This window comes from Alternaria viburni, assembly GCF_023758015.1.
Source record: "Alternaria viburni strain BMP 2772 chromosome Unknown scaffold_18, whole genome shotgun sequence".
Lineage (NCBI taxonomy): Eukaryota > Fungi > Ascomycota > Dothideomycetes > Pleosporales > Pleosporaceae > Alternaria > Alternaria viburni.
Window position 1 is genome coordinate 349,822 of NW_026055787.1, and position 25,504 is coordinate 375,325.

Genomic DNA, 25,504 nt, shown 5'->3' on the forward strand with positions numbered 1-25,504 from the left:
CAGTATATCCTAATACATATCTACACGGCTCCGAAGCTGTTCACTTAGAAGAACGTGACCAAGATGGATCGAGTTCGTCGTGGTGCAAGTCACCAACAGGTTTATGTTGGGAAATTCCACACTATCCGGTGCTGCAACGTGATCATGAGGCCAGGGACCATAAAACAGCCAGCAGCCTGAAAGACTAGAATATGCAGGCGGACCATCGCCAATCTGAAAACATCCAGAAGTATCGTGATGTGAAACAGCAAGGGTTCTTTCCTTCTATGTGTGCCAGAGAGTAACTGCCATAGATACCCATGGTACGCATAGGATTTGGCAAGCGTTGGACGGGTACCAGGACTGTTATGGTCTACGTGTACCTGACGGACATGTAGGTTTACTTATCGCGCGCACTGACGAAGGACCGATATGGTGACTTTCTTGGCGTTTTGGTGGCGCGAATGAGGCTGCAGCAGGCTCCAGTCGGACGCGTAACAACGCCAGTCTCACCCTGGAGATGCGAGAAGTAGCACAAAGCGGGCCTGATTGGCCCGCATGGAGCCCTTCCGAGGGAGGCGGGAAGCAATTGACGGTGAAAGGGACACAGTGTTTCCAGTAGGCCGGCTTGTCTAAGCGTTTCCAGCAACTTCCAATGTTGCGGCGGCGGAAGGAGCACGGACCCTAAGGCAACATCAAGCTAGCTCGAGCAGTGAGATCACCGACACTGTTCAAGCTCCAACTTACTTAAACCACCACGCCCCAAACACCAAAGACCCATCACCTCCATCTTACCCCCCACCCCACCCACAACCCATTCCACCGCGCTGCAAATCCCGGCGTCCCTCTTTGCACCGGAAAAGTACAGTCGCAGCATTCCATAGAGACACATCAGCAAGATGTCCGCTGAACCAGACCACTCCAAGCCGAAGGTGGATCTTTCCAAGTACGTGCATTGCCACCAGCCGCATCTCTGCAACCGCGACTAACAAGACTCCAGGAACCCCGATGGCGCTGAGCCCAAGGATGTAGGCACTGCCAAACACCCATCTGAGATCGCCTTTACTGATCCGCCACAGAACGACGAGACCGCAACTGCCATCCTCAAGAAGAAGAAGAAGCCAAACTCGCTGATGTAAGTACGCCACGAAGCGACACAACGAAGCCATACTGACTCCGCAGTGTCACCGACGCCGTCAACGATGACAACTCGATTATCGCCCTCTCAAACAACACCATGGAGACGCTCCAGCTCTTCCGTGGTGACACAGTCCTCGTCAAGGGGAAGAAGCGGAAGGACACCGTTCTTATCGTGCTCGCCGACGACGACCTCGACGATGGCTCTGCGCGGATAAACCGTGTCGTTCGCCACAACCTGCGTGTCAAGCACGGTGATGTTATCACTATCCACCCGTGCCCTGACATCAAATACGTACGTAGCTACATCTTTGAAATGCTGTTTCAAAGCTAACTCCATTGCAGGCCAAGCGCATTGCAGTCCTTCCCATCGCCGACACGGTCGAGGGTATCACCGGTTCGCTGTTCGACGTTTTCCTTGCCCCATACTTCCGCGAAGCCTACCGACCGGTTCGTCAAGGCGACACATTCACAGCCCGCGGCGGTATGCGACAAGTGGAGTTCAAGGTCGTCGAGGTCGACCCACCAGAGTTCGGTATCGTCGCACAAGATACGGTCATCCACTGCGAGGGCGAGCCCATCCAGCGCGAGGACGAGGAGGGTAACCTCAACGAGGTTGGCTACGACGACATTGGTGGCTGCCGAAAGCAGATGGCGCAGATCCGAGAGTTGGTCGAGTTGCCACTGAGGCATCCTCAGCTCTTCAAGTCCATCGGTATCAAGCCTCCGCGTGGTATCCTGATGTACGGTCCTCCCGGTACCGGTAAGACACTGATGGCTCGTGCCGTCGCCAACGAGACCGGTGCTTTCTTCTTCCTGATCAACGGTCCCGAGATCATGTCCAAGATGGCCGGAGAGTCAGAGTCAAATCTGCGCAAGGCGTTCGAGGAGGCCGAGAAGAACTCCCCCGCGATCATCTTCATTGATGAAATCGACTCCATCGCGCCCAAGCGTGAGAAGACTAACGGTGAAGTCGAGCGCCGTGTCGTCTCGCAACTGCTCACTCTCATGGACGGCATGAAGGCTCGCTCCAACGTTGTTGTTATGGCCGCCACCAACCGACCCAACTCCATCGACCCCGCCCTCCGTCGTTTCGGACGTTTCGACCGTGAAGTCGATATCGGTATTCCCGACCCTACCGGCCGTCTCGAGATCATGCAGATCCACACCAAGAACATGAAGCTCGGTGACGATGTCGACCTACAAACCATCGCTGCCGAGACTCACGGTTACGTTGGTTCTGATTTGGCTTCGCTCTGCTCTGAGGCTGCTATGCAGCAGATTCGTGAGAAGATGGACCTCATCGATCTCGACGAGGACACCATCGACGCCGAGGTTCTGGACTCACTGGGCGTGACCATGGAGAACTTCCGTTTCGCTCTTGGCGTATCCAACCCATCAGCCCTTCGTGAGGTCGCCGTTGTCGAGGTTCCCAACGTCCGGTGGGAGGACATTGGTGGTCTGGAGGAAGTCAAGCGCGAGCTCATTGAGTCCGTGCAGTACCCAGTCGACCACCCCGACAAGTTCCTCAAGTTCGGTATGTCTCCATCGCGAGGTGTACTGTTCTACGGTCCTCCTGGTACTGGTAAGACGCTTCTTGCCAAGGCTGTTGCCAACGAGTGCGCGGCCAACTTCATCTCCATCAAGGGTCCTGAGCTGCTCTCCATGTGGTTCGGTGAGTCTGAGAGCAACATCCGCGACATCTTCGACAAGGCGCGTGCCGCCGCACCTTGCGTCGTCTTCCTGGACGAGTTGGACTCTATCGCCAAGTCGCGTGGTGGATCTCAAGGAGATGCCGGTGGTGCATCTGACCGTGTCGTCAACCAGCTCCTTACCGAGATGGACGGTATGACATCGAAGAAGAACGTCTTCGTTATCGGTGCCACCAACCGACCGGAACAGCTCGACAATGCTCTGTGCCGTCCTGGTCGTCTTGACACTCTCGTCTACGTTCCTCTGCCCGACCTGGCGTCGCGTGCCAGCATCATCAAGGCTCAGCTTCGCAAGACCCCTGTCGCCGAGGATGTCAACATCGACTTCATCGCCCAGAACACCCACGGATTTTCCGGTGCCGATCTTGGATTCGTCACCCAGCGTGCGGTCAAGCTCGCCATTAAGCAGTCTATCGCGATTGACATCGAGCGCCGCAAGGCTCGCGAGGCTGCTGGTGAGGATGTCGACATGGAGGTAGACGAGGAGGACCCAGTACCTGTGCTGACCAAGGCTCATTTCGAGGAGGCCATGCGCTCTGCTCGTCGCTCCGTCACCGATGTTGAGATCCGCCGGTACGAGGCCTTCGCACAGTCAATGAAGAACTCTGGTGGATCAAGCTTCTTCCGCTTCCCCGACGCTGAGAACGCAGCGGGTGGTGGTGAGCAGAACACTTTCGGCGCTGGCGGTGAGGACGAGGACCTGTACAACTAGACAGTTGCAGGATCATGACGGATGGGTTTCCCTTTTTCATCATCACACGGCATGAGGGGCGATTGACGTCTCATAGATAGATGGAGGCGCGCGTAATTGCTAGCGCTTTGACAGGATATCAGTAGTATCTTTCACGAACCAATGGCCTCAATGAGAATGCATGTTATCAATGAACTTTTGCTGCGCCTACTATGTCCTTGTATTGATCTGTGTTACTACCTCTGGCCTGACTCCCTTTTCCATCACCGTGCACTTTTTACACCAATCATCCATACTCAACGAATGGCCGAGCCTCCAACATGGTTGATTCAACGCTGTCCATTTGGCGCAGCGGTCATGAGGCAAGGTTTCATGGGCACAGGCGAGGTCTTTGATCACCCGAGACAGCGGCCGGAACCCATCGGTGCCGTTGAACGATGTCGCCCGCCCCACATTGCAACGGTGTCGGCTGTGCGCTCGATAGTATCGTTCGTTAAGGCCTTTGCTTTGAAGACTTCCCCTTCAACTACACTGACTCGGGCGACACGAGCCTGCATTTTGCTGTGGCATGGACGGTGGACTCTTTCTCAGATTGCAGGAGGGGCGATCACTTGTCGTCTTCGTATGTGATGTCGCACACCTTCTCCAACTCCTTCATGACTGTCTTTGCACCGGCGTCGATTGCCGATTTAGGAATCTTCAAGTTGACTTCCTCTCCATTTTCTCCATCCCCATTCGTCGTTCCGTTGGTACCGTTTACGCCATTGGATTGATCCTCCAAACCACGTGTTTGCTCTCTGATCTTCTGCATCGCCAGATTCCGGGCTTCCTCGCAGGTAGTAGCCTGGCCCGAGCGGAACAGATCGGTAATGTAGGCTCTTAGATCGTCTTTGAACCCAGAGGCCCGCAGGGATTCGTCTAGGGTGGATTCAATATTGCGGATGCCATCGCCAGAAAGAAGGGCCGAGTAAATGTTGTTCCGCAGGTCTTGGGAGATGCCGGACTGGGCCTGAGTCGTAGTTACATTGATGGATTGAGACATTGTTCCGAGCTCGTGAGTCGTCAGGTGTGAGATTGTGGTGCAAAAGGAAAAAAGGAGGAGGTTCGTCTAAAGTTGTCAATACCGGGCGAGCTACCTTATAGCGAAGTAGTGGGTGATCCTGTTCGCGTAGACGACGGGGAGCTGGGCGCACGTGGGATTGTGCTCTGAAGCTCGGAGGTAGCCAGATGTCGTAATATGGGATGCAGCGTCTTAAACGACTGGCCGGGGTAGCCGTATTCGGGCAGATGCCGGCAGAGATGGCCCTAGTTCAACGTTGGCGGTGAAGATCGTTAGACGCATGTGCGTGGTTTACCGGGTGCCGTTGCGGGCTCGTGATGCGAACGATAACTTGCAAGATTGCACTTGCCGGATCCGAAAGCGAGCAGGTGCAGCGTGGGCGATGGGGGGAGAGGAGGGGAGATGCCGGGAGCGGCGCCGCGAGAGGGGGCGGCTAGGAGCCTGAAGCAAGAGGGTTCATGTGCAAAGCCGCCCGACGTGGATGGGCAGGCGGTGGTGAGAGCTGCGTGTTTGGTACCTGCATCCTTTATCGCAATATTGGCTCCCAGCTGGTATGGGAAGCTCGGACCCAGAGGGCTCTATCCCGCTTTGGCTTGGGTGGCCCTGCTAGCCGCCTGTCGACGGTATTGGTATTGGCATCCAGAAGCAGGCGAGCCAGTCTACTAAGGCGTCGTGAGCAGAGCGCTCTTCCTCCTGCTGTGCACTGCCTCGTCGTCTCGCTGCTCTCCATCGTCATCCTGGCCGCCTTCTTTCTACCTCAGGCAAAGGCATAGGGCGACTGCAGGGACCATCGCAGCCCCCGAGGATACGCGCTTCCCCATCAGGCGTCGACGACAAAGCGCTTAGGGACCGGCACGCCTGGCCGCCTGCGAAGACCTTCACCCTCCCCGCCCTGCACTCTTGCGTGCCACGGCTAGCAGTGTATCTGAGACTGCGCCCAGGATAGCCCGACCTGCTCCCGCTGGAGACGAAACACGCCGGCTCAATCTCGCTTCGTCTCAGACAGGGTGCCCTATCGACGACACTGGACCGCCCGGCCTGCGCGACATCGCCATCGATAACACAGACGTCGTCCCCTCGACGAGCAAGCTGCGAGGGCTTGGCAGCATCACCTCCCTCCGCCCTCTGCCAACCCTGCGACTCCCGACGAGGCCGTCGACGTCACGCCCACCATGGCCTACACGACCAAGTACCATGAGGACTCGGACGCCGATGACGAGTTTGAGCGCCAGGGCATCTCTAGCCCGACCCTACCCGCCGAGTACGAGAGCTCCCCCACGAGCTCCGGCCCGCTGAGCACTGAACACACGCCCACCACCTTCACCCATTCGCGCGACAGCAAGAGCAGCCCGACGGGGCACATAATGGAGTGGAACGAGGACCAGACGGCCGACTTCATCGCCGACCTGGGCCTGGAGCAGTACTCGGATACCTTTGCTAGTACGTCGCACCGCGCGCACCATTAGCATTGTTTGCTAACCCATTGTTTGTAGACGAGGGCATCACCGGCGACGTGCTCGCCGCCCTCCAGCATGCCGAGCTGAAGGAGCTGGGCGTCGGCAGCGTAGGCCACCGCCTGACAATCCTCAAGGCCGTCTACGAGATCAAGGTGCGGCAGAATGTGCCCATGGACCCCGACGACTACGTCCCGCTATGTGAGTCCATTGCCTTTGCCATGGCGTTGCACGTCTAACCACCACCTCAGCCGCGGATACGTCGGCACAGGAAGCGCCGCCAACCCAAGACGACTTCGCCAAGGTCATTCGCGTAGTCCAGGCGCGCGACGAGCGCATACACACGGCCGAATCGGAGCTGCGACATCTCCGAGAAGACCTCAGCAGGGTCATGGACGAGAACAAGCGGCTACGAGAGGAGATCCTGCCACTCGTGCGCATGCTCAAGGACAACCAACCCCTGCCTACGCCTCACGAGCACTCCGTCACATCGCCACCTGCAACTCAAGAGAGATCTGGTGGCAGCAGTCTTTCGCGTAAGTTCTCTACCAAGAAGCTTTTCCTTGGATCCGCGCCAAAGAACCCCTCTCCAACAATCCAAGAACATCGCGCTCTTGTCGATCATTCTTCTTTGGACCCCTCCGCAGCAGCCGTCGCAGCCTCCTCACACCTCACAGCATCTCTCGGTGGTGGCCCGCAACTGTCGCCCAACTCCATCGCCCAGCCCTCCCCGACATCCCCCGCATACACACAAGGCCAAGGCCGCCAGTACAACCGCGAAATACCCCGAAGCGGGCACGATCACGACGGCAGCTCAGGGTGGAGTCAGAACACATGGAATTCAGACACAACTGCTGTATCCGACCGCAATCGCGACCCCCGCGCTACGCCCGCACCACTGTCATCACGACAGATGCGAAACAACGCTGCACCAACACCAACCCCCGACGATCGCGACCCACCACTTTCTGGCGGTTCAAGCTCAATGAACACCTCCGCATCCAATCCCGCATCCACGCCATCTACGAACCCGCAAGTTGAAATCTTCAAATCGTTCCGAGTCTCAATCGACGATCCGTGCCACAAGGTGCTTCCGGTTGCGCTTAAGAAATACAACATTACGGCAGATTGGCGCCAGTATGCCCTGTATATTGTACACGGTGATCAGGAGCGCTGTCTTGGACTCAACGAGAGGCCGCTGATATTGTTCAAACAACTTGACAAGGAAGGCCGGAAACCCATGTTCATGCTTAGGAAGCATGCAGCACCGCAAGAAGGCCATGTCAGTACTGTGGGCGGAAACGATGTACGGCCCGTCAACCCGCAGACAGAGAGCTTCGGGTGGGGTAACCAGAATAGAGGGACACCCCTGCCCGGAGGCGTTCTGTAGAAGACTGCCACGCTACCAAATAGAAGAGGCGTTGCTGTCTGGAAGAGGATAGCATTGTAAGACTATGGGTATTGTTGAGAACGACCTCCTTCAATACTGCTGTCGAACGATCGTCGCTGTTGTAAACGACATCACCGCAGCACACACGGTAGAGGGAGTGTTTTCCAAGCACCAGAACTGCGATCAAGGATTACACAAGATGTCATCTTTACAGCATCTTGCGTGGCATGATTAGCGAGAGGCGCTCATCCAACGCGATCAGCGTCGACCCAAGCATGGTCGGAGTTTCGGCGTATCTACGGTTCCTGGTACCATTCACATTCATACCTAGGGAAAGGGCTGCGATTTTGGGTGTTTTTGAAGCAAATCTGAGGGAAGAAAAAGGAGAAGGATTAAGACGGTGCGGTGGGATACAGATGGGAATTTTTCAGAGACGACCTCGTTGTGCTATTTCATGACGACATCATAGGGGATTTGTGTGCAGCGAGCACCTGGATGATTCATTTAAAAACGTCTTTCGACGCGTACAGCGAAAGCGTCAATCGTAGTATATTCTACTTTATTTCTCACAATTGCAACGATGTGTTATTCGCTGTTCATTTCGAATTCACTCTAAATCGTTCTCGTGGTGCAGGTCTAACTACATGCATGTGTGAAGCACTAGGACTGCAGTCCTGGCCACTAAACTTAGCTCGTCTTCTCGGGTTACCTTACACATGCTACTACTACCCTTGGCCCCGTGTGTTGCCTCGAGTCATGGAACACTACGTGTTGGGTGTGATTCCCCGGCCTTGCATACATGATACGCGTCACGATGCAGGTACCGAGAGTATTGTCACATCCATCGCTGCGACCGTGTTTGGTTTTGCTTTGTTGCTATTTTCGCCACCGGGGGTTTGGAAGAAGGAGGAAGGAAAGAGGTATATTTAGCTCGTGGCCCCTCGCTGTCTCAGCTAGATCTTGGTGTGCAGCGGCTTCTTCCGTTGATGATGCTGTTGTAAAGGTTGCTGTGTGCCTGAGGCCGAGGAAATGGGAAGAATAGGGCCATTCGCGGCTGGTGCAAGCAAGAGAGCGCCCCATGTATTCGATAGCAGTTATCGTTACCCAGTTTCAGGGCTCTTGGACAAAATTTGCGTCATTTTCCAAAGGACATATGCCTCCTCTAGCTCGCTAAAGTCTTCTTCGCGTGCCAAAGGTACTTGATCTTATTCTTCAATCCACATCATGGGTATCTTCTCGCCTATTGCCATCCTCGCTCAGCAATGTGACTTTTCTCACTCTTCATTTTGTCCCCTGCATTCCATAACTTCCATCAAAACGGCTTAGCAGCCTTCCTCGCCTCCGCCTTCCCACTGACCGGATCCCTAAACTCCTTCCAACTAACCGGGTGCATAACCCTCCCCTCTTCGCTCCTAGCCAACACAACGCCAAACTCGTTGCGATCCGTAGCGACATAGTAGTTTCCGCTATCTCCCAGACTAATGACCGTACCTCTGACCAAATCACCCACCCTGAAGCTCTCCTCAATCTTTATCTTATCCTTCTCTGTAGCTCGGATATCTTCGCGGCGGATCTGCGCGAGGAAGGCTTCGCGACATACGGCGTTGTCAATGACGAGAATTTCGCAGCTCGCGAAGCGTGGGCCGAGGCGCGTTATGCGGACGAGGACTGTGCTTGAGACGGTTGGGAGGAGGGGCACGCCGCCACCAGAGTTGGGACCGAGGATACCGGGGTCGGTGGAGGTGGGAGGACGCGTTATTGAGAGGAGCGGCGCGAGTTTGCCGGACTTGGATGATGCGCTTTGCGTGGAGGGATGTGATGGCGAAGAGAAAACGGGGCCAGCTATTGAGGCGTAGATTTGCGAGTCGTGGATGTGCGTTCCAGGACCTGGACTGTATTTGTCGACACTTCCGAGCAGTTGCCCTGGGAGCGCTATTGAAGGAAGCGCCATTGTGGTGGTGGGTTGAAGCTGTTCTTCTAAGATTGTATCCCCACGAGTCGTTCTTGTTCAGCCTCCACGACGACCCTACTGGTAAGGCAATGGGTTGCTTTTGATATTCGGTGTGTTAATCGGTTTGCGACCCGGTTTCTCGATGTTGTAACCTCGTTCGTGCTGGGGCAAATTCTGTAGACGCGGTTTTGGAGCTGGGGTTGATTGGTGTTGCTTGCTGGGATCCGTAACTTTTTAGCTGCGGCAGCTTACGTCATTCGCCTAAACTTGCCGCTATGCGCGTTGATTGGAAGTCACGCAAACCTAATAAGATGCAGTCGATTCTGACAAGTCGGTATTACACTAGGATGTTTGCTGTAAAGCTACAAATCTTGCGCGTCCTGCGGCGCTAGACTCCGTGCCCCGGCCGAGGCCTTGCTGCCCGAATCATACAATCGCTTCCGCATATACAAGCAGAAGAACGCCGGTTTTGGACCAACCATGTATCTAGCACCTTGCTCCAATCGCCGAGCCATGCAATCCCACGCAAAACAGTCATGAAAATCATTCGCTCATGGTAACGTTTCGGTAGAAGACGCGCCCAATCTGACCCTCGGACAGGTTCATACGTGTTCCCTCTGTCCTGGGCCTGACTCTACGGTCTGCCGGCGACTAAACGGCCTGGTAGAGGAGTAAGGGTTCGCCAATATTTTCTATCTCGGGGATGGTGCATTTCAGATCAAAGGCTTTGGATAGCACGATCTTGAAGATCTGAAGCAGAGTCAGCATGGGCTTAGCAATGGGTATGGACAGCTCTCACCTTCTGCACGTTGATGCTATGGCTGGTTGAGCTGAATATTAGACTGGCCTTCATCGCTCGCGCAAATCGCTTAGCCTAGTTGCTGTTAGTCCTGCGGCTCTGAATTGTCTTTGGCAGGGACTCGTACTTGATTAGATATTTCCTCCTGCTCCTCGCGCGGGAAGTTGACAAAGTGGTCGTACTTTGTGCCAACCAAAAACGGGATGGCAGTCTTGTTGAAACCGCGTCCCTGTCTGTACCACTCTTTGATGGAATTCAATGTGCTTTTTCGTGTCAGGTCGAACATGAAGAGTATTGCAACAGCATCGTTGCAGACCAACGGCAACATGTTCACGAATTCACGTTGACCACCTAAATCCCAAATGGAGAAGGTGATCTCCGTGTTCCGGATCGAGATGGTCTTTTCCATGAAGTTGACGCCTGTGGTTGTCAGAATCTGCAGTTTGTGAAACATGCCTGTGTAACCCACCGAGCGTTTGGATGTAGTCTTCGTCCCAGCTGCCCTCAACATACTTGACCATCAGACTGGTCTTTCCGATCTGCGCATCCCCGACCATGCCGACCTTGATGACGACGCTGGCATTTTTGGCGGCCTCCTGTTGTTGCTGTTGGGCGCTCCCTCGCTGGTCTTGATATGAGTTTGACCGCGTGTTGCCCTCCGAAGTCGGATAGCGTCCCATCTGCGAGCTGGGCCGCGAATGCGACTGGCCCATGTGTGTTTCTTTGTTGGCATCGTAGTAGCCGTGCCGTGGGGGTGTGTCGGCGTCTGATGATGTGTTGAAGCGCGTCCCGTTGTGTGTCGTGTACTGGTACGCGGTGTCTGAGTAGGACGTTGAGGGTCGGTGAGGCTGCTCGTAGGGGTTGGGACTGTTATTAAGGCTCGCGTTCTGGGTGAGGTCTGGTAGCGGTGTGACAGTCGAGGCGGTGATAGTCGAACTCATGCTGTCGTCGGCGACGTCCATGGTCTGGTCCATGTGCTTCTGCGCTTCCTGTTCCGCTTCGATAGGCACCTGCTCGGGCTGCATTGGCTCGGGTTGCAGTTGCTGGGGCGGCAGCTGCTCAGGCTGCACTTGCTGTACGTGCTGCACTTCTGTGGCAGCTACGTAGGGCTGCTGCGCGGGTTCCTGACTCGAGTATTCTGGCTCCATGGCTAGTATGTCTCAGCGTCCCCGCGGTTGTTGATCTGAGCTGAAAGCGCGCTGGCACGCGTCAAGACGGTGAATGCAACCTGACAATGTGTTTTCTTCTTCCTTGGCGACTCTGCTTCTCGAACAATTCTATGCAACTTTAAGGGGGAGACACGGTATATGGGCGCGGCCTCTGTGGTGTTGACCTGGGATGTGCGGGATGCGATTGGACTGGGGGTAGCGCGCAGTGTTTCGCTCCAGAGATGCACGCAACAGCCCCGGTGGGCACCTGAGAGAGGGGGGCGTCATAGCGTGGTCCGATACGCCGATCGATAAGCCGCCTCAAAAAACATTTGGCGGGACAAATTCCAGCGCCAACTTTTTTACGCCTACCACAAGACACCCCAAAACACAACCGCACACACTCACACACCATGGCGAAGCGACCCGCAGACTCAGAGCAAGAGCAGGAGGCTATCAAAAATGGAGATCGCCCCATGGAAATCGATCAACACAACGAAGCGGGCGAGTTTGAGGATGAATTCGAAGATGAATTCGAGAGCGAGGATGAGATTCTCGAGGCAGGTGTAGACGGACGACCAGACGAAGAGCGCGAAGCTGAGGAGCGCGAGAGTAGGTTGCCGGAGGAAAATGTCGAAAATCCAAAAACTAACGCCTCCAGATGGCATGGATGTGGACCAAGATACTTTCATTCCCGGTCGACACAAACTCTCACCAGGCGAGACATTGAACCCCGATCTTTCTACATATGAGATGCTTCACGCGCTTGAAGCGCCATGGCCCTGTCTCTCATGCGACATCGTACCCGACAATCTAGGCGCAGACCGCAAAACATACCCTGCAACAGTCTACTCGGTGGCCGGCACACAAGCAGCGCAAGGAAGGGACAAGGAGAACCAGATTATGGTCATGAAGATGAGCAGTCTGTCGCGAATGGAGAAGGAGGATGAAGAGGACGATGACGAGGAATCAGACGACGAGGCCTCAGATCCTATTCTCGAGACAAAGTCGATACCGTTGACGAGCTGCACGAACCGCATACGTGCCCACCAGACACCGCAAGCCACATCCGCACAACCTCCTACGACTCTTACCGCTGCCATGACCGAGTCGGGACAGGTGTTGATCCACGACGTTACCCCACACCTCACAGCCTTCGACACACCCGGTACCACCATCTCGCCTACACAAAACAAGCCCGTCTGCACGATTCGCGCACATGGATCGAACGAAGGCTATGCGCTAGATTGGTCGCCATTGATACCAGAGGGAAAGCTTCTGACGGGTGACAGCACCGGAAAGATCTTTGCCACAACACGGACACAGGGTGGGGGTTTTGTCACTGACACAACGCCGTATACCGGCCACAGTGGCTCAGTAGAGGAGCTCCAGTGGTCACCAACCGAGAAGCACGTATTCTCCTCTGCGTCGAGCGATGGCACAGTCAAGATCTGGGACGCGCGGTCAAAGTCGCGGAAGCCGGTGCTCAGTGTACAAGTCTCAAAAACAGATGTCAACGTACTGAGTTGGTCGCACCAAACCGCCCATCTCCTCGCTACCGGTGCAGACGACGGCGAGTGGGGAGTCTGGGACCTGCGGCAATGGAAGCCCTCTACCGACATGTCGAGCGAAAAGAAGCCTTCGCCCGTTGCGTCGTACACTTTCCACAAGGAACAGATTACCTCAGTCGAGTGGCATCCCACAGACGACAGTATCGTGCTTGTATGCGCCGGCGACAATACCCTCACTCTCTGGGATCTGGCTGTCGAACTCGATGACGAAGAGAGCAAGTACACAGCAGGTGTCCAAGATGTACCGCCGCAATTGCTGTTCGTGCATTACATGGAGCAGATCAAGGAGGCGCACTGGCACCCGCAGATTCCAGGCGCCATCATGGCTACAGGAGGATCAGGATTCAATGTTTTCAAAACTATCAGTGTATAAAGTAGCGTCACATCTGCCCAAAATTTCAAACATCCTACCCTTCTTGGGTTCATGCATTCCGATGCGGGTTTTTCTTCTTTGTTCCGCACCGTCTGCACTTCATTTTGATCCGGTCAACAAAGAGCGGAAGACCCGTATGTTTCGAAAGCATCTTTTACCGTCGTACGTACGTATTTCGTGTGCCGAGTTCGTCCAATATGTTAACATATGTGGTTCACCTAATGCCCACGCGTTTCCGCACCATCAGTTTCCAACCTCTATATCACAAAAATCCCTGATACCAAATCCTAATGGTACAAGTCAGATCTGGCCTCAACGCCTTAATGCATCAAGCGCCATATACGCACGATCAAGTTGAGATAGAACACTTTACTTCGACGTCTCCATCCTCCAGCCGCCAGCACCAATCTCAATTTCCAGCAATGCAACTTATCTTACACTCCAACACCACTGCCACGACCAGCGTCTACAATTACAGCCAATCCTGGCCCCAAACCACACACTTGACAGACATCCCCTACCCCGAATCCTACCTTCGTACCCCCATCTACGCGCTGCCCTTTCCACACCCAAAATGGCATGTCAAAGTCGGCACGGGAGAGGCGTACGAAGTTACGAGCCCGATATGGGAGGAATACGATGCCGAGCTAGGGTATGTGAATAGCCTGCATACTCAAATATTGAGGTCAGAACGGGCTGGAATAGACCCAGTAGTAGTAGTAGGGTATGTGAATAGTGTGGGTGAAGTGAGGGAGAGTATTGAAAGTCGTGTGGGAGATGAAGGTGACAAGGACAACAGTGTAGAAAAGGACACTAGAAGAAAAAAGAGGAGATTGGACAATGTCTGCGAGTTGGGCTGCGAAAATGGGAAGAGAAAGAGATTCAGAAATGCATAGAAAATTGAGAAATAGTCAATGATTGTACCACGACTCAAGTCACTGTAACTCTTCATTCCAAAGCAAGTGGGAGTATGAATAGGTTCTTGAATTTACACAGGTCTTTGTATAGGCTTCGGCTGCACTGCCGTCGCCGGAGCACCAGGCACCGGGAACAGCGGCGTAGCCGCCTCGTTCATTTCGCGGATTTTCTTGATCAAGTTGCTGTCAAAGTGTTAGCTTACTGCGCGTGCATCTCCACCATGAGAACAAGGACTCACCTAACAGGCAGATTCAATCTATCCTGTTCTCTCCAAAGAATACCAACAACCTTCTCTCGCCCTCGACTGTGATCTTCCAAGTGTTCTGTGATCAATTGTCTACCCAACTCTTTACTGCATCCGTAGATTTTCTGCGTGCAACCGTCGAAACTGCAGATCCAGGAGTCGCGGGGGCCATTAGCTTCGTATGTCGGCAAGGGTGTTGATATTATCGGTGGTGATACGATTGATTTATTGTTTCCTGATGATGATGCTGGATTCGCGTGGGGAGGGAGATGGGAGGGTCGGTGACGGAGCGGAAGAGGTGGTACAGCGCTGACTCCTTCAGAGGCAGAGTCCGAGTCGGCAGTTGTGGGTGGAGATTCAGGTGCTATGGATGCACTGGCTGTACGTTTTCGTCGATCCTTCTCGTCTTGATCACCGTCTGTGTCGTCTAGTTTTCTCTTCTCTCGACCTGGTGATAGGGCGTGGGTTGGTGTGTCGATGCCTTCTTCCTCATCGTCTTCATCACTACTTGTAGCGTTGCTGCTCGGCTCGGCTTCCGAGTCGTCACTTGCCGGCACGGGTGCTTTCCCCTTTCCGCCTTTCTGTCTCCCTGGCTTAATGCTGATCCCTTTGCTCTTGCCAGAAAACTTTCCACTCGTAGGTCTAAGCACAGAGAGCCGTCCTTGCTTCCGTCTACCCGGTGGTCTACGCACAGGTGTTGTTATGGCGTCATCTTCCTCATCGGACGTATCTGAAGAACCACTTTCACCGTCTCTCAGAGTTCCGTGATCTTTCCGTGGTTTCAGTTCCACCCCTTCAGCTCGCCGTTGTTCGGCTGCGGGAAGTGTGTGGCCGGCTGACAGCTCTTGATAGATAGGTTCGGCGGCAAAGAATTGTACATTCTTCCGCCGCGGGTGATCCATCATGTAGCATAAATTCTGTGCGTGTACCAGAAGCACATTCTTCGCAATGTCCACTTCCTCAATCTCGTATCGCCTGACAATGAGTTCGGCAACGCGATCCACCGTTATGTGATTCCGTCCTGCTCGTAAAACCCGTTGGTTCACTGCTTTCTGCATAAATTCGAAGAGTGCGGCCGCCTCCCACCAGTTGTCGTCTTTCTTCGGCGCTTCCGTTGGTTTCGGTGTCGCATTCGCTTGTGCCGTTTTGGAAGCTGGAGTTGGTGCAGTTGCGGACTTCTGGGTCCTCGCTGAGCGTTCGGGTTGGATCTGAGAATAGCGCCCTTCGATTCGTGCCTTACAATTATCGAAGTCTTTCTACACGTACGTTAGATTCGGCACACGTTCGAGCAACATGCTTCCTACCGGAAACCGCCGTCTGAAACGTTGATAGATAGGCGTGTTACTCCAGCTCAGTCCCTGGGCTTTGTTCAGAAAGCACATCATGAGGAACAGATGATGTTGGTCGAATAGTCTCTCAGCCGTGGCCACATCGTTGCAAGGAAAACGCTCGTCCTCTGCATACTGTGTCGTGTTAGCGCCACAATGTTGCATGATTCGAAGACATGCTGACCTCTTGGAAGACCAGTTCAGCACTGGGCCCGCTACTCTTCTTCCGCGACTCGCCGTAAATGTCTGTGACAAAGTATAGAAGTTCCACAGCCTGAACCATCTGGTCGTAGATGGGCTTGTACTGCGCTGTTGGTCGTATCTCGAACCAGCCTGCCTGGCCTTGCGCCCAAATTACGTATGCGCCGTCGGTCATTTCGCCGTAGGAGAAGCGCGTAACATGTTGTATTTCGATTTCCATAGGCTTGTAGGGTTTCTTCAAAACTGCAGTCGCGTTAGCCAGAGCGCTTTGCTTAGTCGTCGCGTCCGACAGCCGACAAGCATGTCTCACATACGGTATTTCAGCTGGCTACGCCCTGGAGTCTCCAGTCGACCTTCCACTCGGAGTGGGGTGTCTGCATATGCAGCAAGAAGGCTTGCAGGTTTGCCATTGCTTTCGAAGACAATGCGCGCATCGCTCAGGACAAAGATCTCCCAGTCGTCGGAATTGGTGTTGGAGGCGTCGAGTGGCTTCAGTATCTCGGATTCTGGGGTCGGCATCTTAAGAAATAATCTCGGGTATGCTGCATGCTGCGGTGTTACAAAACAGAGCTGCCGGTCCAAGGTCAGGTAAAAGAAGTAGTGGGGATGAGCAATGCGGGCGGGCGCGAAGGGCGCGAGACGGGATGCGCGTCCAGGGTCAAAGGCGTGTTATCGATAGCTGCTTCCCGAGGTCACTTGCGTCACTCGAAAGCCAGACTCAAGCGTTGCAGCCTACAACACACTATAATGTAGAAGGTGTTTTATCCAAGTCTATGTAGTCGGCAAACCGATATACAACTGAAGGGTTTCTTTGAAAATATAGCTATACCAGATCTAACTTTTGCGACGACATGGGAAAGGCTATTTCCGGAAGAGCACATGTTCTCACCTCTGAGGACTTCAGGGCTCTGATATTGCATTGCTTATAAGATCCAGGGCACCGCCGGGAGGATACAACATGACTTGAAAGTGATAAGAACGGTGGGAAAAGTCAATGTAGCCGGCAAATTAAACTAAACTAATAGTGGGTATCTTGGATTAACACAACGAATTCATCAAGTCATCTCATCATACCGCAGCCTCCTCGGCGGCCTCCTGCTTGCGTATCTGATCTTCCAGCCGCTTCTTCTCTGCTTGCTTCAGCCTCATCATAGTAACCTCCTCCAAACTATGTGTCTTCGGGCTGAAAGAGAACTTTGGGGTTCCCAGTGGTGTAGTACTTCCAACGCCCTTCCCTATACCTGGACCAAATGATGACCTGAATGACTGGTTCTTCGGCGTGGATATAGGTGTTGACGGGGCTGAGGGCGCGTCGTTGGTTGGCGATTTGAGGTCGGGCTCGCCGTTCGCCCAAGCCACGGATTCGAGCGACGGGTAGTCGGACTTTCCGTCCAGGACGGCGGCGTGCGCGTGATCGAGACGTGTATAGATGATAAAGACAATGGCGATGACCTTGCGATGCTTCTCTCCCGATGGTCGAATCTTCTTGTCCTTGCCCATGACGACGCTGTCGATCTTGCCATATTTCGCAAACATGCTCGATATCTTGTCTTTGTCCCAGTTTGTAGCGTCGCCTTCTCGCTGAAATCGGACCTTGACTGTGCGATCAATCTCGGCGGAGTCTCCAGGCTTGGGTGCCTGTGGTTCAGGGCTTACGTCTACGAAGCTTGCCTCATCCTCTTCTTTGCGCTTCTTCTCCATGCGCTCTTGTGCCTCCTTTCTGCGCCTCTTGCCATCTTCGGCTAATCTTTGTATCTCCTGTTCTCTTCTTTCCGCCTCGTTCATATCTTCCGCCCTCTTCCTCTTTAGGTTGTTCATGAAGTCCTTGCCCTCTCGTTCTCTCCTTTCCAGGTCATCCTTCATTTTGCGCCGCCGACCGTCCAGAAGCTCATCCTGGAGCGCTTTCTCCCGCCGCCTGGTACGCGCGCGGTCATATTCGCCCTTTAGCTTCTCGTCTATGAGGATATCTCGAGCCCATCCGAGGTAAATAAAGCGATCCGCGGCATCTTTGTCGTCGGGATTTTTATCGGGATGGTAACGAATCGAGGCTTTACGGTAAGCCTTCTTGATTGCAGCTTCCGGCGCATCGAAGGCTACACCAAGCAATTCGTAGAAGTCCTCGGTGGTTGATTTCGCGAGATCTTCGAGGTCCTTATTGGTGTCGCTCATGATGTCGGTAGACCAAGGTATACGTGAGCAGTCAAGAGCCCAGAGCGGGACGTTGGCGCGTGGGATCGAGAGGGGAGATAAAAGTCGCAAGTGGATGTGAATAGCGCAAGCGCGAGGCAGCCGCAGAAACATGTGAGATGATCGCCCACTAGCGCGTCTTCCGGCTTGGCGCATATTCTCGGAACGGCTACGAAATTTCGCGTTACCGCATACACTGTATTGTATTTTGACAATCAAGTAGCACACAAGACGATGTATACTCCAAACTGATTTTGGAAAATATAATCCTGTGTAGGCTGTAGGCAACACAAGTTCTGTTAATCTCTAGTGGCCCCGATTCCTCCCACCCTAGTAGCTAGAGCTCCGAGCTTCTTTCTATCACCCCACTGATGCCAGTCGCATCTTCGATAAAACGCGCCATTATGACTACTCCACCGACTGAGAGTCGCAAGGTGCTCGAAGGAATCTTCGCGATCAACAAGCCTCAATGGGCCTCCTCCGCCGGCGTCTTGCGCGACCTCCAAGATCATTTCTCTCGCTCGCCGCTATTCGCACCCTGGCTCGAAGCCCAGAAGCGCTCCCTCATTATCGCGGACGCTAAGCCCAAACACCTCAAGAACATCAAAGCGAAACTCGGCCATGGCGGTACTCTCGATCCAATGGCTACTGGCGTCTTAATTGTCGGCATGGGCAAGGGCACGAAATGCTTACAACGCTTCCTCGAGTGCACAAAGACATACGAATGCGTGGTATTGTTCGGCGCGGCGACAGACAGCTACGATGCTGTAGGCAAGGTTGTCGGCAAGGCGGAGTACGAGCACGTCACAAAGGAATTGGTCGAGGAGAAGCTGGCGCAATTTCGCGGCAAGATCTTGCAAAAGCCAAGCGTCTTCTCTGCGCTCAAGGTGGACGGCAAGAAGATGTACGAATATGCTAGAGAGGGCAAGGACATACCAGAGGTGGCAGCGCGGCCGGTCGAAGTAGAAGAGCTGGAGCTTGTCGAGTGGTTGGAACCCGGTAGTCATGACTTTGCCTGGCCAAAGGAGGAAGTGGACGGTGCAGAGATGGAGGGCGCAAAGAAGCTGATGGGTATCCGGAAAGAAGACGCAAAAGTCTACTCCGATACAGCGGCAAGAAGAGGGCGCAAGCGATCGAGATCACCGGAAAACGACCACGTTGAAGGCGCCGGGCAGCAGCCGAAGATACCTAAGACGGACTCTGAGCCTGCCATGTCTGGCGCTTTACCAGCAGAGGTAGCACCCACTGAAGAAGTCCTCGCGGAGAACAACGTCACAGACGCCAGTGTCGAAGCATCATTGCCAACAGAAGAGAAGCCTGTAGCCTCGGTGGAGGAAGCACAAGTGACAGAACACACATCAACAATCACCCAAGATAACGCCGCTGAACCCACCGACGCTACCGCATCATCAGCTACATCTGCGCCCACCCCGCAACCACCGGCAGCCCGTCTTCGTATGACAGTAACGTCTGGCTTCTACGTACGCTCTCTTTGCCACGATCTCGGTCTAGCTTGTAACTCGCTCGGCCTTATGTCGTCTCTCATCCGCTCTCGCCAAGGCGACTATACGCTCGGCCAGAATGTCCTAGAATACACGGATCTGGAAGACCAATCGAAGTGGGAGCCCCAACTTCAGAAGCAACTCGAAGAGTTCATGGAGAAGGAGGGTTGGTCAATTGAGGAACTGGACGACGACGAGAGTTGGAAGGAGAGGAAAAAGGACCTGATGGAGCAGAGGAAAGATAATGACCGAGAGAAGAGTTACAAGGGCGGTGGTAAGAAGTGGAACTCGAAGGGTAAGGGGAAATATGGACGGAATGGGTACTCAAAAAACATGGACGGTGGACGGAAATGAGGGACTGGTACTACTATGACTTGCATTATGATACCCCATGAACCAATGAGAATGAATTTGGTTTTTGGCTATGAAGAATTGTTCAAGAATATGTGTATGAACAGGTTGAGTATGCGATCCAGGTATCCGACATCAAACGTCCGTCCTCGAATTCCTTCGACTCAGACTCTGTCTTATACTCTGAAAGCCCCTTTGCACCTCCGTCACAGCATCATCCGCGCCCTGCAGTCCCTCTGCTTCATCTTTCCGATCCTCATGGTTGATGAACAGGAAGGATAGCACCATGATCGCCGCGCCGACCCAATACAACGCCGATGCATACTGTGAGTCCAACAGCATCTGCCCAACCAAACTGCACGGAATGGTCAAACTAAGACCAACAGTAACAATCAGTGGAGAAGTAAGCAGCATAGCGTAGGCCCAGCAAAAGTCGGAGACGAGAGATGACGCGCTGTTGATGAGCACGATATTGAGGATGCGCGATGTGGGCGGGAGCTCAAAAGGTTCTATGCCGGTGAGATGCAGAATGATGAAACCAGGCCAGAGGAGCAGGATGTTGGACAATCCAACGAGGCCGAAGAAGAGAGGCATGTTGACCTTTGTCTCATCGCCAATTCGGGATTTCATGAAGACTGTGTAGAAACCGTATAGTACAGCCGACACAAAGGCCATGACGTCGCCAATGGCTAGTTCTTTTGGTGTCTTGTGCGGGAAGGAACCGCGGTTCTCGTCTGTCTCGCCGGATACGTCGACCATGGAGATGAGGGCTACACCGCCGAGAGACGCGAGTACGCCGAGGAATTTGAGCAGCGTGAAGCGCTCGACGCGCATTATGGATCCCAGAAGTAGGGTCCAGATGGAAGATGTGGAAGAAAGGATAGTAGAACTGGCGACGGTTGTGTACTCTAGACAGGCGGCCGCAAAGTAGTTTGCCAGGAACCAAAGGAGACAGAACTCCAGCGCCAGTTTCGCTGTATCTCTTATCGTCAAGCCGTCGTCCTCGTCCTGACCTCCAGTTTTCCCGGTTGCGAAACTTTGGGAGCCGTGCAGCGAGGATGATAGCAGGACTTCGGTTGCCTCGTCATTGCGCGCTTTGTTCGAGGCTGAGGTCGAAGAGGGGGTCTCGTGTTCGCGGAGGAGCTTCCATTTCCCTGCTCGCCGTTGCAGGAGGTCGCGTGCGTGTGCTAGGAGAGGTTGGCGGTGCTGCCGCGCGCTGTTGGGACGGTGACGGTCGACCCACAGGTGGTGGAGGAACATGGGTAGGAGAGGGATGACGAAGAATGTTGTGTTTACGTAGGTTACGAGGTATGGTTTCGAGTAGGAATCGTCTGCGAATATTGTCTGTTGGCTTGTCAGCTATGCGCTTACCACTACCTGTGCCATCCCAGGGGATGCGAGATACGTACACTCGCGAGGAAATTACTAGCTGTCCACAGTAGCACCGTCGCAAGTAGGAGGGCTATTCCTACTGCATGTCGCACTTTGCTCGTCCACAGTCCCTTCTTCTGTCCCTCAGCCCACTGGCTGGCCTCGCTCGCTGGGCTCTCGAGATAGTCTTCCCCGCGCAAGTATGCGCTCTCGTCGGAGACGTCGCTAACGCGTGGACTGAGCGGCGTCGTCTCAACATCTTCTTCCCTCCGAGGTATCATGTTGGTAGGGTGTAATAGAAATTATTGTAGGTGTATAGGACAGGTCCGTCAAGGAGGGTCTTCGGTGATAAGCGGGCTCACGGTCGGGGTACGTGTCGAGGCATGGAAGAATATGCGAGCGCCCATGAAATCAGTCGTTTGTCAAAGGCAGAGAAATATGCAAGTGATGGACTCGTGGCACGGGGTGGTTCGGCGTAACACGCGGACACTTGATAAGAGGGTGCTAAGTCCCGGGGGTTGCGAGTTTCATGTGTCCTCGTGTCTCAAAGAGGCCCGTTGACGGAATTGTGGCGGTGCCGCCTTAGCCACGGACCCACGTCATCACGGATACGCGGGCGGAAGGCACGCGTCTGATAGCACTCCCGGCAAAAGTACTGTTCATGTATGTATTCATATATTCTTAGGCAGCTATATCGACTAGGTGACAATGACCCCATCCGTGATGATAGATTACAGGAGTAAGAGATCCTCCTGCTCAAGAAGCATGTTCAACACCAAACTCCATGCGAACTCCAGATGCAAGACGGCATTGCGGCAGATGAGGTTCCACTGTCGGTTCTCATAAACGTCGCTTATTTCGTGATGGCATACACTAGCATGCGCAACCGCCTTCGCTGCCCTTGAGGTCGATCGGGATTGTCTCGGGGAAGTCGTTGCTGAAGTCACCCACGTCCTCCTGTGCTAGAGCTTGTCGTGCGATAACTACGGATGTCAGCTTCCGAAAGCGGGGATTCGGATGACTCTAGGTCTGGCTTACCTTCAAAAGCTTGCTCGACGTTGATGGCCTCCTTAGCACTGGTCTCGAAGTACGGGATACCACCCTTCGATTGGCAAAATGTCATGGCGCGCTTAGACGAGATCTGGCGCTGTCAGTATGAAGCCTTGAACGGTCGCTACAGAGACTCACCATCCTTTTGCTCTCCTCCACATCGATTTTGTTGCCAATGACAACCTGTCCGCGTCAGTACCGATGTACACCCAATCTACCCGTATGCACCTACAAATGGGAAGCTCTCAGGATCCATCGGGCTGGCCTGAACCAAGAATTCGTCCCTCCAGCTATCCAGGGTATCGAAACTCTTCGAGTTGTTCACGTCGTATACGAGCACGCAGCAGTCGGCACCGCGGTAGAAGGCAACACCGAGCGATTGGAAGCGCTCTTGACCGGCAGTGTCCCAGAGCTATCGTACGTCAGTAAGATCAAAGCGCGCAGATTCACATGTACACACCTGCATGGTAACCAGCCTGTCGTCGACCAACACTTCCTTGGTCAGGAAATCGGCACCGATTGTGGCTTTGTAGCTTGCACTGAACTTCTTGTTGACCTGTAGAGACCGTATAAGCCAGTTTTCATAGTCTCCAGCTATCACTCGTGTCGTGTATAGCTCTACGAGGGGTTCTCCGTACATATTGGTTCATCAAGCTCGTCTTGCCGACCCCGCTGTCTCCGAGGATAATGACCTGCGCGCATTAGTCGTGATTAGTCGTGAAGGGCAGGCCCTGTCTGGAGCTGAAATACCTTAAGGAGGACCTTCTTCCTTGATGCCATCTTGTAGAGAGTGTGTGTAGGTAGGGAGACGAGGTACGGCGCGGTCGATTCGAGGCGCGAAGCTAGATGCTTCGAGGTGGTGCGGAGTTGGCTGCGCGGATACTAGGCCGAGGTAGAGGGTATGCGACGCCAATATCTAGGTCTCCAGGACGTTGGCCGAGTGAAGAAATCAATGCACTGCGTTTATGGCGCAGATACGGTGAGGATAGGTGCAGCTTCGTTACCAGAGATCGATGATGGTTGATGTCAAGCTGGGCACGGACATAGCGCTAGCCGCCCGTCCCATGGTCTGAGGTGGCTCAACCCACGCGCCCACCTGACACCGCATTCACATAGACCGTCTACCCCCACCGCTAATCCACGACTGTCCCTGAGGGAGAGATTTATCCAGATATCAAGTTATCAAAGTCGCTGGTGTCATCGCCAATCTCCAACCTAGCGCGACCGTGAACCTGACCGATACACCCAGGGCTACCAATAGATCGCCTAAGCGGTAAAGTTTAAGGCTGCCAGTACAGTCCTGCTTACACGTCGCTCGTAGAACTAGCTTTCCAATGTCAAAATTCTGATCTAGGTGCGATTCTTGAACACTCCACCTGCAGTCACCATGTGGACGACGCTTGCATTAGATTCGGATTGCACCAAATGGACATCACGTTCTACTCCTGCCCTAGAGATAAGCAATAACGTACTTGGAAGCTCTTGATATGGTAAACAGCCCATTCTGACATGGAAGAACAGCTTATTAAGTGTGGAGGCGAAATAATTCTGGATGTAGTGCTCCTCGAGTATAGCATGAATACTTTGCTTTAGCAGACTCCGTATGTTTGGTCTCTGATAGCAAACTTTTACAGTCAAACTATCAGCAATACAATAATGTTCCATTGTCGGTTTCTGATCGAGTGAACTGGAAGAGTCCCGATTAGGCCAGTGAATGCAAACACGTCTTGGCAGAGCGTCGATTTCACTATAACTGTAGTTTCGATAGTGGGTTCTTTCTTCGCCCCAACCAATACCACTGATCCTTTCCGCATCAATCTAGAGCGTCATAGCTCCAGAGATCAATCCTTTGCCATGACGAACGCGGATCCTCTTCACTTGCATTTCATGGCGCTCACTGATATTGGAGGCACTTTGTCCGAGCAGGAGCGTATACAACTGATCAGTAGGCCACTAATCGCCCCAAGCGCTCGTTGTCGATAAGAGAAAACTAACATGAGTATCTAGATACGCTGGTGTTTCTGGTTCGTACCGAGTATCCTTCCGTCACCAGTGTTCGCGACGTCAACCTGGTCACTATCCAAATATCATCCGACAGATATCGCATCGACGTAACATCTCGCAAAGGAACGATCATCTTCGGGTGGGACGTAAGAACACGCATTGAGGTGCTCGAGGGTCTCCGTGATGCCATAGAGAAGCGAGCAGCGCAAGTGATCTTGGAAACGAGCGGGCCACGGAACGGACGTGTGCTGGCAAAAGACCAGCCAAAGTCCCACAGACAAGACCCCAAGGCGTCATCGGATAGTCTGAAGCATGAGACTGACAAATTTCTTACAAAGAAGGCCGATGGCGATTTTGGAAGTCTAGACGCCATGTTCGTGAAGGACGACAACAATCATCAGACCCGGATACCTTTTCGCGCCGGTCGAAAGAGAAAGGCGCAAGATCAGAATGAGTGCACAAGGAAGAAATCCAAAGGAGATGACTGCGTCATGAATGACGAAATACTTGGCGAAACAGAAGAGGAAAGGATGTCAGACCATGAAGGACATAAGGAAGCGATGGACAGCCACATCGAAGGCGAACCAGAGGACATAGAAGAAGAAGACCCGCCTCCATCTGTCAGTGCTGTGCTTGCGGGATATGTAGCTGGAGAGCGAAGGGGTCGAAAGTGGAGAGGCCGTACGGCTGACATGCCGATGAGGCACGATATGGATGGCATTGCTGAAGGGAACGTATCCGACGACGAGCAGGTCATCATTGGAGAGGATAGCGACTTCTGGCGCGAACGGTAGATACTACGTAGTCAACAGGCGGAAAGCCACGCGAGTGAAGGGTGTTTGGTGGTGGTGCTGGGTAGTAGCTGCCCAAGTAGCGGGAGTGCGAAGTCCGGCGCTAGCAGCCTAGCAGTCGCGATCATTCTGCGCGCATGTCCTTCGCTTTCTCACTCGTATCAATGATGTCCTATACACAGCGTTGACAATTAACTCCATTCTACATGAAATCTCGCTGATGATCGATCTTGATGGGTCTTGATGGTTTACTCATCCTACGCCGTACACGATGGTCTCTTCGCAACTTCCC

At 53.7% G+C, this 25,504-nt stretch overlaps 12 protein-coding genes across 12 annotated transcripts; 5 read left to right on the forward strand and 7 right to left on the reverse strand.

The window, feature by feature from the left end:
- Window positions 1-878: 878 nt before the first annotated feature.
- On the forward strand, window positions 879-3,540 carry CDC48 (AAA ATPase cdc48; the record flags this gene model as incomplete). The annotated part of the gene is made up of 5 exons (XM_049356839.1): window positions 879-925; window positions 980-1,007; window positions 1,059-1,114; window positions 1,162-1,411; window positions 1,462-3,540. The coding sequence occupies 5 exons, from the start codon at window positions 879-881 to the stop codon at window positions 3,538-3,540; spliced, it is 2,460 nt and encodes an 819-aa protein (XP_049208686.1).
- A 586-nt stretch (window positions 3,541-4,126) lies between these two features.
- On the reverse strand, window positions 4,127-4,561 carry J4E79_007979 (uncharacterized protein; the record flags this gene model as incomplete). Its single annotated transcript, XM_049356840.1, has 1 exon — window positions 4,127-4,561. One exon carries the CDS (start codon window positions 4,559-4,561, stop codon window positions 4,127-4,129), a length of 435 nt encoding a protein of 144 aa, XP_049208687.1.
- Window positions 4,562-5,751: 1,190 nt separating this feature from the next.
- J4E79_007980 (uncharacterized protein) lies at window positions 5,752-7,423 on the forward strand (the record flags this gene model as incomplete). Its single annotated transcript, XM_049356841.1, has 4 exons — window positions 5,752-6,019; window positions 6,073-6,234; window positions 6,285-6,569; window positions 6,711-7,423. 4 exons carry the CDS (start codon window positions 5,752-5,754, stop codon window positions 7,421-7,423), a joined length of 1,428 nt encoding a protein of 475 aa, XP_049208688.1.
- A 1,312-nt stretch (window positions 7,424-8,735) lies between these two features.
- On the reverse strand, window positions 8,736-9,374 carry J4E79_007981 (uncharacterized protein; the record flags this gene model as incomplete). Its single annotated transcript, XM_049356842.1, has 1 exon — window positions 8,736-9,374. One exon carries the CDS (start codon window positions 9,372-9,374, stop codon window positions 8,736-8,738), a length of 639 nt encoding a protein of 212 aa, XP_049208689.1.
- Window positions 9,375-10,025: 651 nt separating this feature from the next.
- J4E79_007982 (uncharacterized protein) lies at window positions 10,026-11,321 on the reverse strand (the record flags this gene model as incomplete). The annotated part of the gene is made up of 4 exons (XM_049356843.1): window positions 10,026-10,124; window positions 10,174-10,248; window positions 10,301-10,593; window positions 10,643-11,321. The coding sequence occupies 4 exons, from the start codon at window positions 11,319-11,321 to the stop codon at window positions 10,026-10,028; spliced, it is 1,146 nt and encodes a 381-aa protein (XP_049208690.1).
- A 413-nt stretch (window positions 11,322-11,734) lies between these two features.
- Window positions 11,735-13,265, forward strand: J4E79_007983 (uncharacterized protein; the record flags this gene model as incomplete). Its single annotated transcript, XM_049356844.1, has 2 exons — window positions 11,735-11,933; window positions 11,983-13,265. The coding sequence occupies 2 exons, from the start codon at window positions 11,735-11,737 to the stop codon at window positions 13,263-13,265; spliced, it is 1,482 nt and encodes a 493-aa protein (XP_049208691.1).
- A 988-nt stretch (window positions 13,266-14,253) lies between these two features.
- Window positions 14,254-16,475, reverse strand: J4E79_007984 (uncharacterized protein; the record flags this gene model as incomplete). Its single annotated transcript, XM_049356845.1, has 5 exons — window positions 14,254-14,365; window positions 14,422-15,683; window positions 15,732-15,890; window positions 15,940-16,199; window positions 16,271-16,475. The coding sequence occupies 5 exons, from the start codon at window positions 16,473-16,475 to the stop codon at window positions 14,254-14,256; spliced, it is 1,998 nt and encodes a 665-aa protein (XP_049208692.1).
- A 549-nt stretch (window positions 16,476-17,024) lies between these two features.
- On the reverse strand, window positions 17,025-18,125 carry J4E79_007985 (uncharacterized protein; the record flags this gene model as incomplete). Its single annotated transcript, XM_049356846.1, has 1 exon — window positions 17,025-18,125. The coding sequence occupies one exon, from the start codon at window positions 18,123-18,125 to the stop codon at window positions 17,025-17,027; it is 1,101 nt and encodes a 366-aa protein (XP_049208693.1).
- A 389-nt stretch (window positions 18,126-18,514) lies between these two features.
- J4E79_007986 (uncharacterized protein) lies at window positions 18,515-19,999 on the forward strand (the record flags this gene model as incomplete). Its single annotated transcript, XM_049356847.1, has 1 exon — window positions 18,515-19,999. The coding sequence occupies one exon, from the start codon at window positions 18,515-18,517 to the stop codon at window positions 19,997-19,999; it is 1,485 nt and encodes a 494-aa protein (XP_049208694.1).
- A 132-nt stretch (window positions 20,000-20,131) lies between these two features.
- J4E79_007987 (uncharacterized protein) lies at window positions 20,132-21,648 on the reverse strand (the record flags this gene model as incomplete). The annotated part of the gene is made up of 2 exons (XM_049356848.1): window positions 20,132-21,340; window positions 21,406-21,648. The coding sequence occupies 2 exons, from the start codon at window positions 21,646-21,648 to the stop codon at window positions 20,132-20,134; spliced, it is 1,452 nt and encodes a 483-aa protein (XP_049208695.1).
- Window positions 21,649-22,240: 592 nt separating this feature from the next.
- On the reverse strand, window positions 22,241-23,197 carry YPT7 (Rab GTPase ypt7; the record flags this gene model as incomplete). The annotated part of the gene is made up of 7 exons (XM_049356849.1): window positions 22,241-22,350; window positions 22,406-22,508; window positions 22,556-22,600; window positions 22,650-22,829; window positions 22,878-22,973; window positions 23,056-23,109; window positions 23,168-23,197. 7 exons carry the CDS (start codon window positions 23,195-23,197, stop codon window positions 22,241-22,243), a joined length of 618 nt encoding a protein of 205 aa, XP_049208696.1.
- Window positions 23,198-24,304: 1,107 nt separating this feature from the next.
- J4E79_007989 (uncharacterized protein) lies at window positions 24,305-25,215 on the forward strand (the record flags this gene model as incomplete). The annotated part of the gene is made up of 2 exons (XM_049356850.1): window positions 24,305-24,362; window positions 24,425-25,215. The coding sequence occupies 2 exons, from the start codon at window positions 24,305-24,307 to the stop codon at window positions 25,213-25,215; spliced, it is 849 nt and encodes a 282-aa protein (XP_049208697.1).
- Window positions 25,216-25,504: the final 289 nt, after the last annotated feature.